This window comes from Lonchura striata, chromosome 1 (assembly GCF_046129695.1).
Source record: "Lonchura striata isolate bLonStr1 chromosome 1, bLonStr1.mat, whole genome shotgun sequence".
NCBI classification, from domain to species: Eukaryota; Metazoa; Chordata; class Aves; order Passeriformes; family Estrildidae; genus Lonchura; species Lonchura striata.
In genome coordinates, this window is record NC_134603.1 from 111,440,067 (window position 1) to 111,455,435 (window position 15,369).

A 15,369-nucleotide genomic window follows, 5' to 3' on the forward strand; every position below is an offset into this window, starting at 1 on the left:
ACAATCTAGGCACTACAAGAACCTTCCCCACTGCTGCATTTCTAGCAACTGACTGATCCCTCTCTTGAGTGCCTGAAAATCTCTGAGATGGCTCATCCATAGGAAGTAACTTCATCCTGTTCCACAACCATCAATACTTTGCTGAAGTTGCACCTCTCATGCATGTGCCAACACAAATACATCAGCTAGGAAGGAGAGCCCTAGCTAAGGCAGGGCTTGGCTAAATAATTTGACCTTTTTCTTGGCTTGGCTCTGAAATTTATGTGAAATGTATCAAACCACCCCATTCTGGCTACCTACTGCTAAATAATCTGACCTTTTTCTTGGCTTGGCTCTGAAATTTATGTGAAATGTATCAAACCACCCCATTCTGGCTACCTGCTGTGCCCAAGGCCATTGGTCAGCACAAAGAAATTATTTTTTAAATTAAGACTCTAGTGTTTTGCAGTGTTTCCCTAAAGCTTTAAATGCTAGTTAATGCTAGAGTACCCAAACATGAGATACAGGGAGCAAAGCACACCTAACATTTGGGGTAGCGCATACTCAGGACAGTTGTTTAGTCCTGGAATCATATTTATGCATTTGTAATTAGCCAAGCCAACTTTCCAATGGGATATATTCCTGAGGCTGACACTAAGTCCCATGTGCTTTCTTCAGTTACATTCTGTTACTATTGTTTAGTTCTTCTGCACTCCCTTCTCATTCTCCCGAAGAATATGGACAAGCAGCAGCATCTTACCGGGACTCAATAAGAAACTTTAATTCTGCATATTTCTCCACATTGAAAGGAAAATTTAGCAGCAACCTGATTTTAATAAGATTTATTTCCCATCTTTACATGAAGTGAAATAACCATAACTGCTCTTTTTGCATTGGTTTCCACTTCCACCAAAGATTCCAGTTTCCTTTTACAGCCCAGCATAGCCTTTACTATTCTTGCACTAAGAAGTTGATAAGGGCAGTTCTGGGGGACAGAAAGGCCTTTTTAATTGCTCGTCCCTGGAGATGCTTGACTCCAAGTTCACTCTGAAGAACGAGCTCATGGACTTCTTCAAAATTGCGGGCTGCTTGCTGGGGCACAAGAACTTTGCCACAAGCTTTGTTATTGATCTGAAAGAGAGACACAAAACCAAGAAAAAACAGAATTTTAACTAGACTGTTTCCTACAATTTCATTTCCTGTATCCAACCCATCTTTTTACAAAAGGAAAGGGGGAAAGTGGAATAAACTTTTTCTTTTCTCCAAACCCACACTTTCTAAGCAGAGGACAAAATTCTTCCTATCCTGTCCACCATGAGATAAAACTCTGATTCATGATACTAAAAAAAAATAGAGAAGTGGCCACAGGAAGTCTCAGTTTTGAAGACAGCAAGCAGCATGTGACTGTGCAATGCAGTGATCTTTTAATTTTAAAAACGTGACAGTCACATAAGCTGCATAAAATGTCTGGTGGGAGCCTTGGTTTGTACATACTTCTGGAGAGCAATTTGGATTCTTTACAGCTAAGCAATGTCTTACAGAGATTCAAATGGAAGATTTATTATTTTCAGAAAAATAGGATTTAACTTAGTGTATGTCTCACTCATTGTTATATGTTGTACTCAACCCATGGCTCATTCATCCAACACTGACCACAAAGACGTCAGCTACTCCCTAAGTAACATTTTCCTGTGTGGGGCTGGTTTTCACTGCAGTTTCCACGCTGGTTTTGCTTAAGTAGGGCAGAATCCCGTAAGTAAAACTGAGTAAGCCCTTTGGTGGGAATCACCTTAGTTTATAAAATGGTTTTATAAATCCTTTCTGTCATCCAGTTACAGTAGATAATGGAGACAGACTACAGAGCCTGACTGTACCTATACCTCCAGAGTACCCTTCTGGAGCTGGCATAAAATGAATTATTACAAAGGCTTTCAGATTTATATGGACTATTTTCAGTGGCTTAACAAGAAGAAGGTCAATCACACATTTCAGAAATTGAAACAATTCTATTTTTTTAATGTAGTTAATTGCATGACTTGCATAATAATCTGTATAGGTACTGCAGATTTCTGACTTCTAGGCATCATTTCAAGGAGATTTCAATCTTCTAAAAGAAACACACATTGCTTCATGCAGTTTGGACATAAAAATGTTCATGACTTGGTTTTCACCTGGATTTTATCCAGGGTATCTGTATGCAACATATGACAAATGAGAAAGGCCTAGTTCACTTACCTAGTTTGTATTTTGTTTGTGTTTTATTTTATTGAAAATAAAATAATTTGTGCAATTCTCTGAGAGAGGAAGTTGGGATAGATTTTTAAGGAACAAGATGGAGTCTTTAATGCAGCAAGGATGAGCCACTTCTGTTTTTTGACTAGTCTTGACAATAATTTACAGTGATAATGTCAGTAGGCTTTTAATTACTCCTACATGCATCCATAATGTGGCATCATAAAAGGCTGGCTGTGTTAAACTTTTCCTTTGGCATCTCGTGTAATGTAAAAATTATTGAAAAACACATAGGAGTTAATTTTTAAAGCTTTTGTGAAAAGTATATACAAGCAGTTCTTTTTGACAGGACACTTCAGAGAAGAAGTGCATTCCACAGAAAAAAGAAAACAGTAAAATCCAAACAGATACACTTTTAGTGGAAATATAAAGCAAGCCTCTCAGCTTGCTGCTAGGACATGCAGCCTGCAGTTCAAAGCTATGCCTGTCTAGTTAAAATGTCATTCACTGTCCTCCATCATGCAAATTAATATGTCCCAGTGGATGGATGTTGGCAGGGGGAAATTTTCCACAACTAGCCTATTTGGTGCTGTTCTCAACAGAAAATCCAAGCAGTCTAAATCAACTTGGTAAATAAATGACTGCTAGTGGTTGTGTTTTCCTAGAAAGGTCGAGAAGCCTGGGCGACTTGGCACTCGTACCTTCCCACAGCACATCTCCACCTTCCCACAGCATGTCTCCTGATCTTCCCACACTATGCTCTGAGCTGGGATCATAACTTTTATCAAACAGCAGATTGGTTACGGTTTCACCACATGTTTGAGCATGGCTTTCATTAGAGCGTAGGTATCATGAAGCATTATAACACTATTCTTAAAACAGGCAGCTGCAGATTTCATCACATGCTGTGTGTAACAAGCATCCTAGTCACAAATCCTTTTAGTCCAGAGCTTAGGTTCTCAGCAGGAGAAATGCCTCCTGCTATTTCTCCATCTCTCTCTCTGGGTCTCACTAGACCAGCATAACTCATGGAATTTCCAGGTAAAAGTGCCAGCACAAGAAAACTGGGGGCTGGCAGCCTTGTTTCTCTGAAAAACCATGGCAAACTGCAGGAGGAGAAATACACGAGTCTTGGGTCCTTTCTTCCCCCGAGGAAGGAAGCTGTTGCTTTTTTCTTCTCTTCTTTTCCCTCATTTTTTTTTCTTTTTAACATTTGACATTCTACACTACTCCAAATCTACAGGGAGTCAGTGGTAACTACAGAAGTTATAAAAGTTGAAATGAAATCACAAAAGACTGAAAAATAAGCACCTTGAGGCTGCAGAGAAGAATTTTTAATTCAACTAAAATATTTTTTTACCATTGATGCATAATCCTTCTGAGAAGTTAGAAAGAAAATAAATATCTATGCACTGTTAGGCCTCCCTCATATGCCAAAGCAAGGAAAATTACACCAATTTTTTTTATTTATAAAAACATCAGTTATAAGATCTACTAACAGATCTGTATCACCTAGAAAATGTGAGGAATGATAGTCAGAAGTATCTGTAGGATGAAATGCACACTACATTCAGGTCAGATTTTTCAGAGCATTAATAATATACAGTATTATTAAAATACTCAACTTTGCAATAATATTTAGAGTAACTGATTCTGGGCATACCCAGTGAATTTAAATGTCTTTCTTGTAGGCAATTTATATTGTTTCAGCCAAGGATACAGTGAGCTGGTTGCTTTTGTTGCTTTGGGTTAAATATGGAAAGACATAAATCCAGCACAGACAGGAAATAATGAAGTATTTTGTGTGAAGAGAAATAAACCCAGAATGTCTCAGCAGACAAATCCCTGGCAGCCTGAGGCAGTTTGATGGCTTGAGAAGAATAGGGTTGTGGCCCAGAGACTTGGTTTGACTGTACAGCCTTGTGAAGAGACACTGACTCTTTGCAAAACCAATTCCTCTGTATGGCGAACATTTCTTGGTTTAATGAGGGCAATTTATTTTTGCAGATATACAAAAACCTTCAGTGTCCACAACACTTCCCACATTCCGTACAGATTCACATTCCCTGCTCCCCCATATTTCCCTTTTGCTTTACTCTTACAGTAGAAAGCCAGGCACACTCTGTAGGCACTGTTGCTAAGAATTATTCCAGTTCAAAAAAGCAACTTGTCTCTCTGGTCTTACAGTCACTTGCTTTCTCAGAAGGAAAGTGTTTACATATATCACATAATTCCATAAATATATGACTGAGAACCCAGGGGTTGTTTTTTCTCTTATTACAACAATACTTATACAAGGCTATGGCTTTGACAAAGTCAACCAGGAAAAGAAACAAAAATAATTTTATTAAATTTAATTAATTAATTAATTTTTTCTTGTTCCTCTTTATGAGAAGGAAATTATATGTGTCAGTAGAAAAATATCAGTGAAATATTTAGGCATTTTCATGTTTGGTTGTGTAGTCTTAAAAACACTGTGTCCAGAGTTTTCCCTGTGTTGCTGAAGTTGTTATTTCAAAGATATATTTAATAACACGTTTGCTTTAACCACAACTGTGAAGATGTTTCTATAATTACACAATTTCTCATTCATGACTTCCTTATAAACTGAACACTGGAATTCAACATGTTTGCTAGCTGTGCTTGTACGTGAAGGCTTATTTTGAGCTTGAGAGAAGTGATCATACCTCAGTGAAGATTTTCACTGTTAGAATTAAATGTTTATCAGTTAAAGAAAGAAAGAGTAAGAAAGAAGAAAAAAGCAATTCACCCACAGTGACTATTAGGCTAAGTCTTCTATTAACCCCAGCTGGCAATTGTGTCCTTGGTTTGGAAAGATGACAATTGAAAATTTCCTTCAAAAAGACATACTCCTTAGTCTTTCTTAAGTATGTATGTTTAATGTTGGAAAAACTAGTGCTTTAACATTATTTTTCATTCTGATCAAATAAACTGACTGAGAGATTGGCCAAGATATGAAATTATTTGCAAAGATACTTTGATTGAGGAAATCTACAGCAAAATGGCTTCCCCTAAATTCAACCAATCTCTTCCCTCCTCAAAAACCTCAGCTCAACAGAAACAACCCAACTGCTTTGCTCCCAGCCCCAAAGGGGCAAACTGAAAAAAATGCAATCAAAATGCATTGTTTCTGTTTCTTTTATACACACAGAACATACAGTTTGATATGACCAAATGCCATTTCTTCTATAGGCTCCATTTTCATTCAATGTCCAGAAACACAGGAAATGTTTAAGTTGAAGCATTAATTTAGAACATTAACATTTAGAATGTTAGCATTAAAGATTACCCTTTGAGGAACAGTGAAAAAGCTGGAATCCTCAGATGTAGTTAATTACCGACTATCTAGGTTAATTACCAACTATCACAATGCCTGAGCACGAGGAACTTGAAGGCAGGTGCAGCAGGAGTCACCCAGTGGGAGAGCTGAGACACTGCTCAGGGATCCCGTGCCTTTGGCTCCAGGCATTCATTCCCTCTGTGCCCTGTCTTATGACCAAGCTTTATGATGCCTGGGAGCATCCTGAACAGGTTAGTTAACTGGAGCCATAGGAAAGAAGACAGTAAATTACACTGTGCACACGCTGGGAAACTGGAGGTTAACTAAAGGTAGTTCCATGTGCACTCTTCCACTGAGCAGCCAGCTCTTTCCCTGGGCCACAAAGGGCTTTGAGCCCAAAGGGAAATGGGAATTTATAACATTTCCAAAGACAGTTGGTTTTCTCAACCCCATTCTTGCAAATGGACTCTCCTGACATATGCCAGAAATTCAGCCCAAGGCAAATAGGAAACATAATTTGGCAAAAATGACAACTCAACAGAGCTTATGCTTGGTTCTGTTAGGGAGCCATAGCACTACTGGCACCACAAGAAATATCTCCTAATTATACATTTGTGTATAGGGCTGAGTTAATAAATGCACTGTCAGGCAAAAAATCTGGGCCTGTATTGTGATCCTAGTTTTGACTGTATCATCCTTGACCATGGCTGTTCATCGATCAACTCTCCACAGGTAGTAATATGCAGTCACTCTAAAAGATTTATACTTAGGGCATCTCTCTTCCAGACTTACTATATCTTTTTGTTTAGGAAACCATCTTAATTACTCAGCACAACTGTAACAGCAGCTTCTATTTTGAACTTTCACTGGGCCATCTACTATGGGAACTGACTTCCACAAGAGAAGAAATTCCATCATCCTCTGAGCTCAACATTACTTGGCCACTACTGAAAATAAATCAAAATGCTCTTACCAGTACAGACATTTCCACAACATCTGATGGCTGAAGGTATTCTGGGTCTACTTTGGGCCACGACTGCTGCAGAACATCAACATCCCAGTGGTGATGAGTACAAAGTTTATTCTGCACATGTGCCAAACCTGGAAAATGAAAACAGTAAAACATTCATCTGTATGGTAACCAGAACATTTCATCTTTGGAATTTGTTTGACAAATTAGATCAGGATAAAGTTGACTTTAAAAGCAAGTGCCATAGGAGGAAATAACATTGTTTAGATTAGCATACAACACATTATAAACAAAAATATATACATCTTTGAAGCATTTGTTTTATATCATGAGTAAGGATATTAACAATGTGGGCACACTTTAGATTTAAATTAACACTCTATAACTTCACCAAGAGCACAGAAGACTGCTGCTTATTATTTCAAATTGTAATACTGCAACACAAGCTGACCTCTGCTTCTAAAAGTCAACCATAATACTGCATTTATTTTCAGTAATGCCACCAGTTTGATTAGATTTTTACTAACAACTGAGAATGATAAATGATTATGGCATATTTTACCACCTGTAATATGCTGGGTAGTTTCTAAATTTGCAGGTCAAGCTACTTGCAAGATTTTCTCTATTTTGTCAAGTATATTTCTCACAAATTAAAGGTGATACAAAGGAATGCCTTGCACAGCTTGCTCTCCTTCTTATGATTTTTACATTCTGAAACATTTTATCCTTTGATTTTATTTTAAAAAAATCCTAAAATGGCTACAAGTGATCTCCTTTTATTAAATTGGCTATGGTCTTCCTAAGATAATGAATTCCTGATTTGTTTAAGTAATAGGAGAATAAGATGCAAGTCATTCTGAAGCTGCATCCTGTAACTGAATAGAAGATACTGAGTAGGATTTATGTTGCTGTTTACTGCAGCTGTATGACAATATACAAAGACTTCATTTAACAAGATGTTGTCAAATATAATCAATATTGATGATGATTGTTCTTGTGATTCTCACAGAGCCAGGGGATTTTTAAATTAAAAGCATTTTCTGCATATGAATAAGAACATGGATGAAAACTTTTTATAAGCACATGCTTCATTCAGGACTGCAAAATCCTGAATGTGAAATCTCTTCTGGTTTAGGGAAACTCCATCAAAAGCATAAAGAAAACCCATCAACACAAGACTCACTGGAGAAACTGAGGCACTGAAGTTGTTCAAAACAGCAGGGCAGCAGCCACAGGCATTCACCCAACCCATGCACTGTGCATACATCAATTCAGCTCGCTGGATTGTTTAGACTAATACGGTGAGTAACAGCAAACAGGGACATAAAGAGCAACTTCCTCCAGAAAAATCCACCACATTTTTGTCAATGCTTTTTCAGACAAAGTGCTTCAGTAAAATGACACACAGCTGTGCTATTTGCTGAATGACTCAGAGAGGGACAGTGGGGAGGACCGATGTGAGCTACTTCTAATGGCAAGCAAGATCATGCACATTTCCTAATGACAACAACTATTTGTTAGGTAAATAATTTATTATCAGTGGCTCTGATTTGGTGTATTTTTTTTTCTTTTGCAGCAGTAGCTCAGAAACTGAGAGAGCAAAAGATAGGAACTCAAGCAGAAAAAAAATCTTCATATTGATGATTCATCATCACATTGACTGTAAAGAAAACAGCTGTTAGATTCTTTCCTTTTTGGCTTTTAAACATCCAGATGACCTCATTTCTTTCCAACTGATCACACGCCTTGTGGCAGATGCATGCACACTGGCCATTCCTTATTTTACTGTTGAAGAGAATTCTTCAAACTATTTAAAACTCACTTTCTGATATACAAGTTTCTATCTACAAAAGCAAAACCAGGGTCCCTTTTAATTCCTGTGGAGGCTGTCAGTCCTAATAAACCACCTAATAAAAAACAATTAAAATATTTTCTGAAGCAAAGTGTGAGTAAGCCCAGTGTCAATCTTTTGGTTCATTTTCTTGCTACAAAATGAGTTATGAGCTCATCCATAGAGAAAAGTCAACAGAACTAGTTTGAGAAAACAGTTTGACAGGAAACCAAAATGAAGGTTTTACTTATGCTGCCTGTTTGGCTTCCTGCTTTAATTCACATTTTGTAAGCTGTAGAGAACAGAAACCATAATGATTTGATTTGTATTTTCAAAATTCAACACACTAAACCAGAAACTTCATCACCCTGATCCAGAATAGTGATTGATAACTTAAAAATGGACCATTTCTGAAACTTTGATTGTGGAAACATATAAAACCTCTTACATTGTCTTACTGTACAGGAAAGCACCTAGTGAAGTGCCTTTTATAAAGTGGTGTGCATTTTGCATCATATTTTTTGATGTATTTTGCTTTTATGGCTATAGATTCTCTTACAGATGCAGGACAGAAAGCTAGCTGAGTATATTTTTACTTACTGTAAGCTTTTTACTTATATGTTCCATCTGTACAGGAGAGATCAAAGACAATACTTGTGCTCAGTCTGAAGCCCTGATCTTGCTATTGAATCTGCTTCAATGGACTTCTACTGACTAACAAGTAAATATTAGAGCAAGGTTTCCCTAACCAGTAACTCACAGCACTGGAACCCATTTTAAAACACCAAGTTAAATGAGTACTATAAATAGTACAATAAATTAGCAAGTTGAGAGAAAGAGGGGACAGGACCAGTCTAACAACTGCTCAGCTCAGGGCAATGTTTTTTTACTAGCATTACAGGAGTATTTCATAAGCATAATACTTCCCTTAAGGTGCTATTTGACAGGAGAGAGCAGATTCTCATTTTAAAGAGATTTAAGAAGGAAGATGTGGGAGCAATCATATATCAGCAAGGTGCTAGGACAGAAAAGTAACTCTAGTCTTACAGAAAGAAAGCACTGGAACAAAATTATCTGTAAAATTCTAGTAATTGTACAGCTACTTAGACACAAAATTATGTAGGCTAGAGGAAAAGCTGTGATTATGAAGTAAATTGAGAAAGAGCTGGCTTGTGACAACCCTGGAACAGAGAGGTTAAAGCAGAGAAGGAAATGAAGATGGAAGTCTTAATAGGGGATAAAAGGAAGCTAATGAAAGCATCTGAAACAATGGCAGTAACAGAGTTTAGGACTAGGGATTTTCAAACAGAAAATGTAAGAAGATCAGAGGGGGAAGTACAAGATGACTCTGAGGGTGAATATCCAAATACTGCTAGTTTAATGAAAAAGCTCAGATAAGGCGGGTGTAAGGGCAAGCAGAGAAACATTTTGGGTGGGTATCTACTTGCCTAAGCAGCCTCTTTCTGGCATTGTTACCATGTTACTTTGTTCTTGATATTCTTTTTTACTATTTAATGAATCTTCCTATTTGACAGATTTGGGCAAGTTACATATCCAAAATTTCTTTCTGCAGCTCAGGAAGAATATGTACAGACATATTCAGTCATATGTGAAACAATCTGCAATCTCAAAAAGATGGTAACAGCTGTTTCCAGACAGCTCTGAGAAAAGCTGCATTATACCGTTGGTATAGTACTACAGAACTAGGATGTGAAAAGCCTGGGTTTCTGTAAGTTAACTCTAGGATGTGCTTGCAATCCAGAAAACTCCAATCAAAAAACTTTCTTAAAACAATCTGCCTTCCTCCATTTGAAGGACTTGTTCTCCTTCCTTTTATGCTACTACTCTTGGAGAAAAAAAAAATTAAACTCCAAATCATGTTTCTTGTTGGATTTGTGAAGAGGAATTTCTACATTCAGATTTTCAATTAAAACCTGCAACATCAATTAGCTTTTACTGAGCTCTATTCTCTTTAGAAGCCTTTTTGAACAAGGGCTGAATTCAGACAAATTCTTGCAACAGGGCTATTGTAGTGACAGTTAAAATATTGCTAAGACAATTATACGATTAAAAATTCAAAATTTATGTTTAATTTCAGTATTTCCTGAGATGTGTTTAGGAAAGGTGTACATATCTTTCATGTACCATCTCTAATAAAAATTTAGCAACTCACAATAAACAGTTTCATATCCTTGTCTGAGCAGCAAAACACTGTACTACTACAAACAAACTAAAAAAAAGTCTCAAATGGTGTCTGTATATTCCTTAGATACAAGGTTTCAGGAAGGAAACTGATTTCCTCATCCTGTTAGTGTTCATAAACTGCCAAGATATCAGCCGGATGAACTCTTCCCACACTGAGGGGCTACGGCTGCTTTTTATGTTATTGAGCGATAAACCAGTGCATTCTCTGCACAATTAACACCAGGCTGACACACCAAAATACCAAAAACTGCTCGTCCTCTAAGGCAGGAGGAGAACTTCACACAAAAAGTATAAACCAAAATTTGATACTTTGCTGTTGTTCAGCTGCTGAAAGGTGAGGCACTTACAGAACAGCATCCAAGCAGCTTCCACCAAAGAGTGGGGTCCACTGCTATAGGTGCAATTTATAGAACTAACAATATACAAACTCCTTTTCCTGACCAATTTACGAAAGAGGAAGCTGCATTATCCTGACATTTAGATGCAAAGCCAAGGTACAGAAGGAGAGACACATTCTCTCTGAGTATGGAGAACTAAAGCACAGAGAAAACCAAAGAAAGTATTTAGAAACCTTAATTTTTGTATTGAAATTATTTAAAATAGTAAAGTGTCACCACTTATACACAATAAAGTTTGAGAAATTGGTTACTTAGAAGAGTAACAGGACTTGGTGGAACCAGAATGCAATTCAAAACTTGGGGAATCTTTAATATGAAATCTCAATCCCAGGACAGAACTGATAGATGTTGGCTATTTCAAAATAATACAGTTAAATGTACGCACATTCTCCTGATAAAATTGTTTAATAACTTCAGTATAATGCAATGATTACCATGCTAAAGGGTACTTTCATTTTCAAATTTAGTAATAAAGTTCTTCAGGCAATAATCAACACATAATGGTTTTTTAGGATTGTTGCACTGGATTACAGTGCACATGTCTTTGGACCACACAAGTAAAATTTTATCTTTAAATGCAGACAGAGGCTTAGGACAATACACTTCCAATTTTAATATGCTTCCTTTTCATTTGCACATCAGAGGGAGATCCAGAAAATGTTTATCATTTTCATTCTCCAGTGATTTTAGCAGCAAGAAAAGACTTCCTTATCTAACATTCAAAACACTACAGGATTAAGCTTCATGTTTGACAAGTTGTTAATTAAGATATCCTAGTGCTCTTTGTCATTTTATCAACTATAGCTGGTAATTCTGAATTTCCAAACATGTATTAGAATTCCAAGTTCAGAAGGCACTGTATGTATAAGTAATTAATCTGAATCTCTTCTGTCTCCATCTCAACCAATGTGGAAAACAGTAATGCTAATTACTTTTATTTAGCATTATTTTAATTAGATGGCATATCATCATATATGGATGCCTGATGCCACTCTTTATTCTAGACAGTTAAACTTCTATTTAGACATTTTAAAATCACTTGAAATGAAAACATGCAAAAAACCTAACCCACTCTCCCTACCAAATCTTGTTGCTTCCATAGGCTCTGCTTCTTTGTTACTGCTTTGAACAAGAGTGGTCTTTCTCCTTGGCAATTAACATTACAGGATCATGCACAACACTGAAATATCATCAGTTTAGTAGCACTGCTCTGCAAACACTTGTATCCATAATGTTTTTGGGGATAACCATTGAAAATAAAACCATTAAAACAGAATCCGAAAGCTAACATTAGGTCCAAAACTACACAGCAGTTTGTGGCCAGCCACAATGCAGAATATCTTCCTATCTTCCCATATGCATCTTGGGACTTTTCCCAATAAACCTTACAATCAATTGCTAAACTCTGGCATGCACATCCATTATTTCACAGGCTTTAACTGTATCAGCAGCATGCAATTTAGCCCATTTCGTATTCAGACCTGTACAACTCTGACAGTTGAAAAGATACCCTGTCTACCATTCCTATTCTCCATAGAGGTTAATTTAGAGCACAGTTACAGCGTCCCTCAGTCTCTGGAGCATCCCAAAAGAGTAAGATTTTTATTGAACATTCCTTTAGTCTTTTTAGTATCCAGCCCTCTGATATGGTTCGCTTTGCCTGAATTCCTGAAAGAAAATATTTGTATTCCAAAGGCTCTGACAGAGTTATTTTAAAAAGGGCTGTTTCTGTCTTGGTGTTCAGCTTTTAATAATGCCATCCATATTCAAGAGCAGATAGCAGCTGACATATGAATTCCTCATGCAAGTCCTGTCTTGAATTTTTCTTCTATCTCCCTTTCTCCATCTAGTTTCAAGAAATCCACCTCTGTATGCAAGGAAAAAAAAACCAAAGGCAGAGAAGTGAGATATAGGAGTGACACAAAATTCAAATTTGTTTAACAATTATGACAGGAGGTGACAAGCTAGATATAGAATTCAGGGGTAAGTGACACATGTGCTGAATTAGAGACATTTTTGCACATTTCTTGCCCTTTTTCCTGGAACACCTATATGACGTTTATAAATACCTTTCCACATCTCTGATGCAATGTGGGGAGCCATAGGTGCAACCATAATGCAGAGTGACGCCAAAGCATCTTCAAATTCTGTACTGTGGAGAACAAGAGGCCGAGGAGCTTGCTGAGTAAAAAAAGCAAGAAAAAAGAAACATACTATTAACATTCTGAGGTGGGGAGGAAAGTAGTTTAATTAAGAAGAAAATGCAGTAATAAAACCTAAAATCAGTGTCTGTGCTAAGGAGAGAGTATTTTCACAATAAATTGGAAAACTATGAAAATGGAGAAGTAAAATAAGAACTCTTGGTCATAGAGTGCTCTCTAACACTTAGAAGCTAATCCTGAAGTAGCTGATGAAGACCCTTGGGGATCTACTCTAGCATAGAACTCTGAACACACATTCACGTGGACAAGAGTGGCCCACAAACTCCTTTTGAGTGCTGCCTTTTCTAGAAGCGCAACCTTAGGCAAAACCAGAGGTATCTGAGAAGAGGTGAAACACTTACTTGTATATGACAGTCAAACTGTTGAATGCAACACAGATTTTGTTGGGACAAAGTTCAATTCTACACGAACAGAGAGTGGCTTCAGTAAAGCTGAATTTAGTGATAAAGTGAGGTTTTAGAGCTGAAGGAAGCTTTGGGAATAAAAAGCACAATGAAGCCTTTTACAGTTTTATGTTCTCATTATTTTAGTAAAGTGTCTGGCTTCTTTAGTATAGAAATGTGCAATTTCTGGCAAAAGATAACTTGACTGACAAAATCTGAACTTCATTTCCCCATTTAACTTAACTTACAGAAAATGTAGAAAGAAAGATACAGCACTAACAGTAATCAGATTAATTTTTTTTCTTTACCTGTCTAAGAGATTACACCTCATGGCAAATTCAGCTGACACATTTATTTTGTAATCTATCTCTCTAATGAAACAGTATAAAAAAAGGTCAATACATGTCACGTTATGAGAATTATTTGATGTGATGAAAACACATTATCATCAACTAGAAAATTGTCAAAACCCAGTGATTTGCTTGAGTGACAATTTTGTCAGAGGGCATCTTATAGTGCAAACTATATTTGAGTAAGTTTTAGTAACTACTACCCACTTTCAATGTTTAATCCTTGCCCACCTCTCCACTTCCTCCTTTTAACTGGGAGCAAAAGAAGTGTCAGCATGCTATGTGGAAACTTATTCTTCAAAGATACTCCACTGTGTTCTTTGCTCAAGAAATACGTCAGTATTCAAGTATCTGGCTGTCTGTAGGACTCTGAATTTTTTTTTTTTTAACGTTCATTCCTCCATCCATTAGCCCCAGCTGCCTATGAGTCATTGAGTTAAAGAAATGCATACAGTTCTTCAACACCATACAGGATGCCAGACTTAAGTTTTCTCAGTATAGCACCTGTGCACAACCTATTTAACTTTTGGTTAAATTCCTTGATTTTGCCTATATCCAAAATTGGAACCCATAAGGTATAAAGTGGTATTTCAATAAAGAAGCTAAAACTTTAAAACTGATATTTAATTTCTGGTCTATATCAGGTTACCATTACATGCCTGAAGGATTGCTCAACCAAATCTAAGAGTAGTAATGAAAATAATGATAGTAGTTTATTATATTTCATCTATCACCACTGGCTGATAAACAACAATCTAAATTAAAAACCTTAAACCTTAAGTTCAGCAGTGTAAGCTGTCTTTGAGGACAGACAATGTGTGATTTTCCGTGCAAAGAACAACCCTTTTAAAGTCAGAATGTTCGGTAATTCTATAATGTACTACTATATCTATCTATCTATGCAATTTGGTTAAAATCAAGAGAACAAAGAGCAGAACTAAACAAAATGTATCCTCTTCAAACTACAGGATGCAGATATAAACATCGGAATCTGATGGATCTAATACCATCAAGCTCCTCCTGCAAAACTGTTTATATTTCAGGGTTACAGTGATACTGGAACATGCTGCTTTTGAACTCAGTAACTCAACAAGGCTCTTGACTTAGTAATACTGTTTATGAAGTTAATGACTTACAGAAAGCTGGACCTATAGTTCAGGCAGCTCCTGTTTGGTAGAAAGACTGACAGGAACAGTGTCTGAGAGAAAAATACTTTCATTAATATCACATACTTACCTGGAGTACATTTGTTAGGCTCATCAATCGGGAAATAGCTGCATTGAACAAATGATCCTCTGTGAAGTACTTGGTTACCTTGTATTAGAAGAAAAGGTCTGTCATTAATTACTTAAAATTTTCCAACTTGGAATACTGGGTTTTTAAATGAAAAGCAATTACTGGTAATCAATTTCAATTTGTGAAATATGTGCATCTTATCTCTTATATGAAAATCACTTTGGTATGCAAATATGTGCAATCGCAGGTGGGGTGGAAAATC

At 36.8% G+C, this 15,369-nt stretch overlaps 1 protein-coding gene across 3 annotated transcripts in view; it reads right to left on the reverse strand.

The window, feature by feature from the left end:
* Positions 1 to 735: 735 nt before the first annotated feature.
* Positions 736 to 15,369, reverse strand: part of LARS2 (leucyl-tRNA synthetase 2, mitochondrial) — an 82,051-nt gene continuing 67,417 nt past the window's right edge. For all 3 annotated transcript variants that reach the window (XM_077786692.1, XM_021547918.2, XM_021547917.2), the window contains 4 exons: positions 15,108 to 15,185; positions 12,986 to 13,097; positions 6,486 to 6,613; positions 736 to 1,110 (listed from right to left, as the gene is read on the reverse strand). In XM_077786692.1, the coding sequence (XP_077642818.1) occupies positions 931 to 1,110; positions 6,486 to 6,613; positions 12,986 to 13,097; positions 15,108 to 15,185 (498 nt within the window). In that variant the 3' untranslated portion in view covers positions 736 to 930. The remainder of the gene's footprint in view (positions 1,111 to 6,485; positions 6,614 to 12,985; positions 13,098 to 15,107; positions 15,186 to 15,369) is intronic.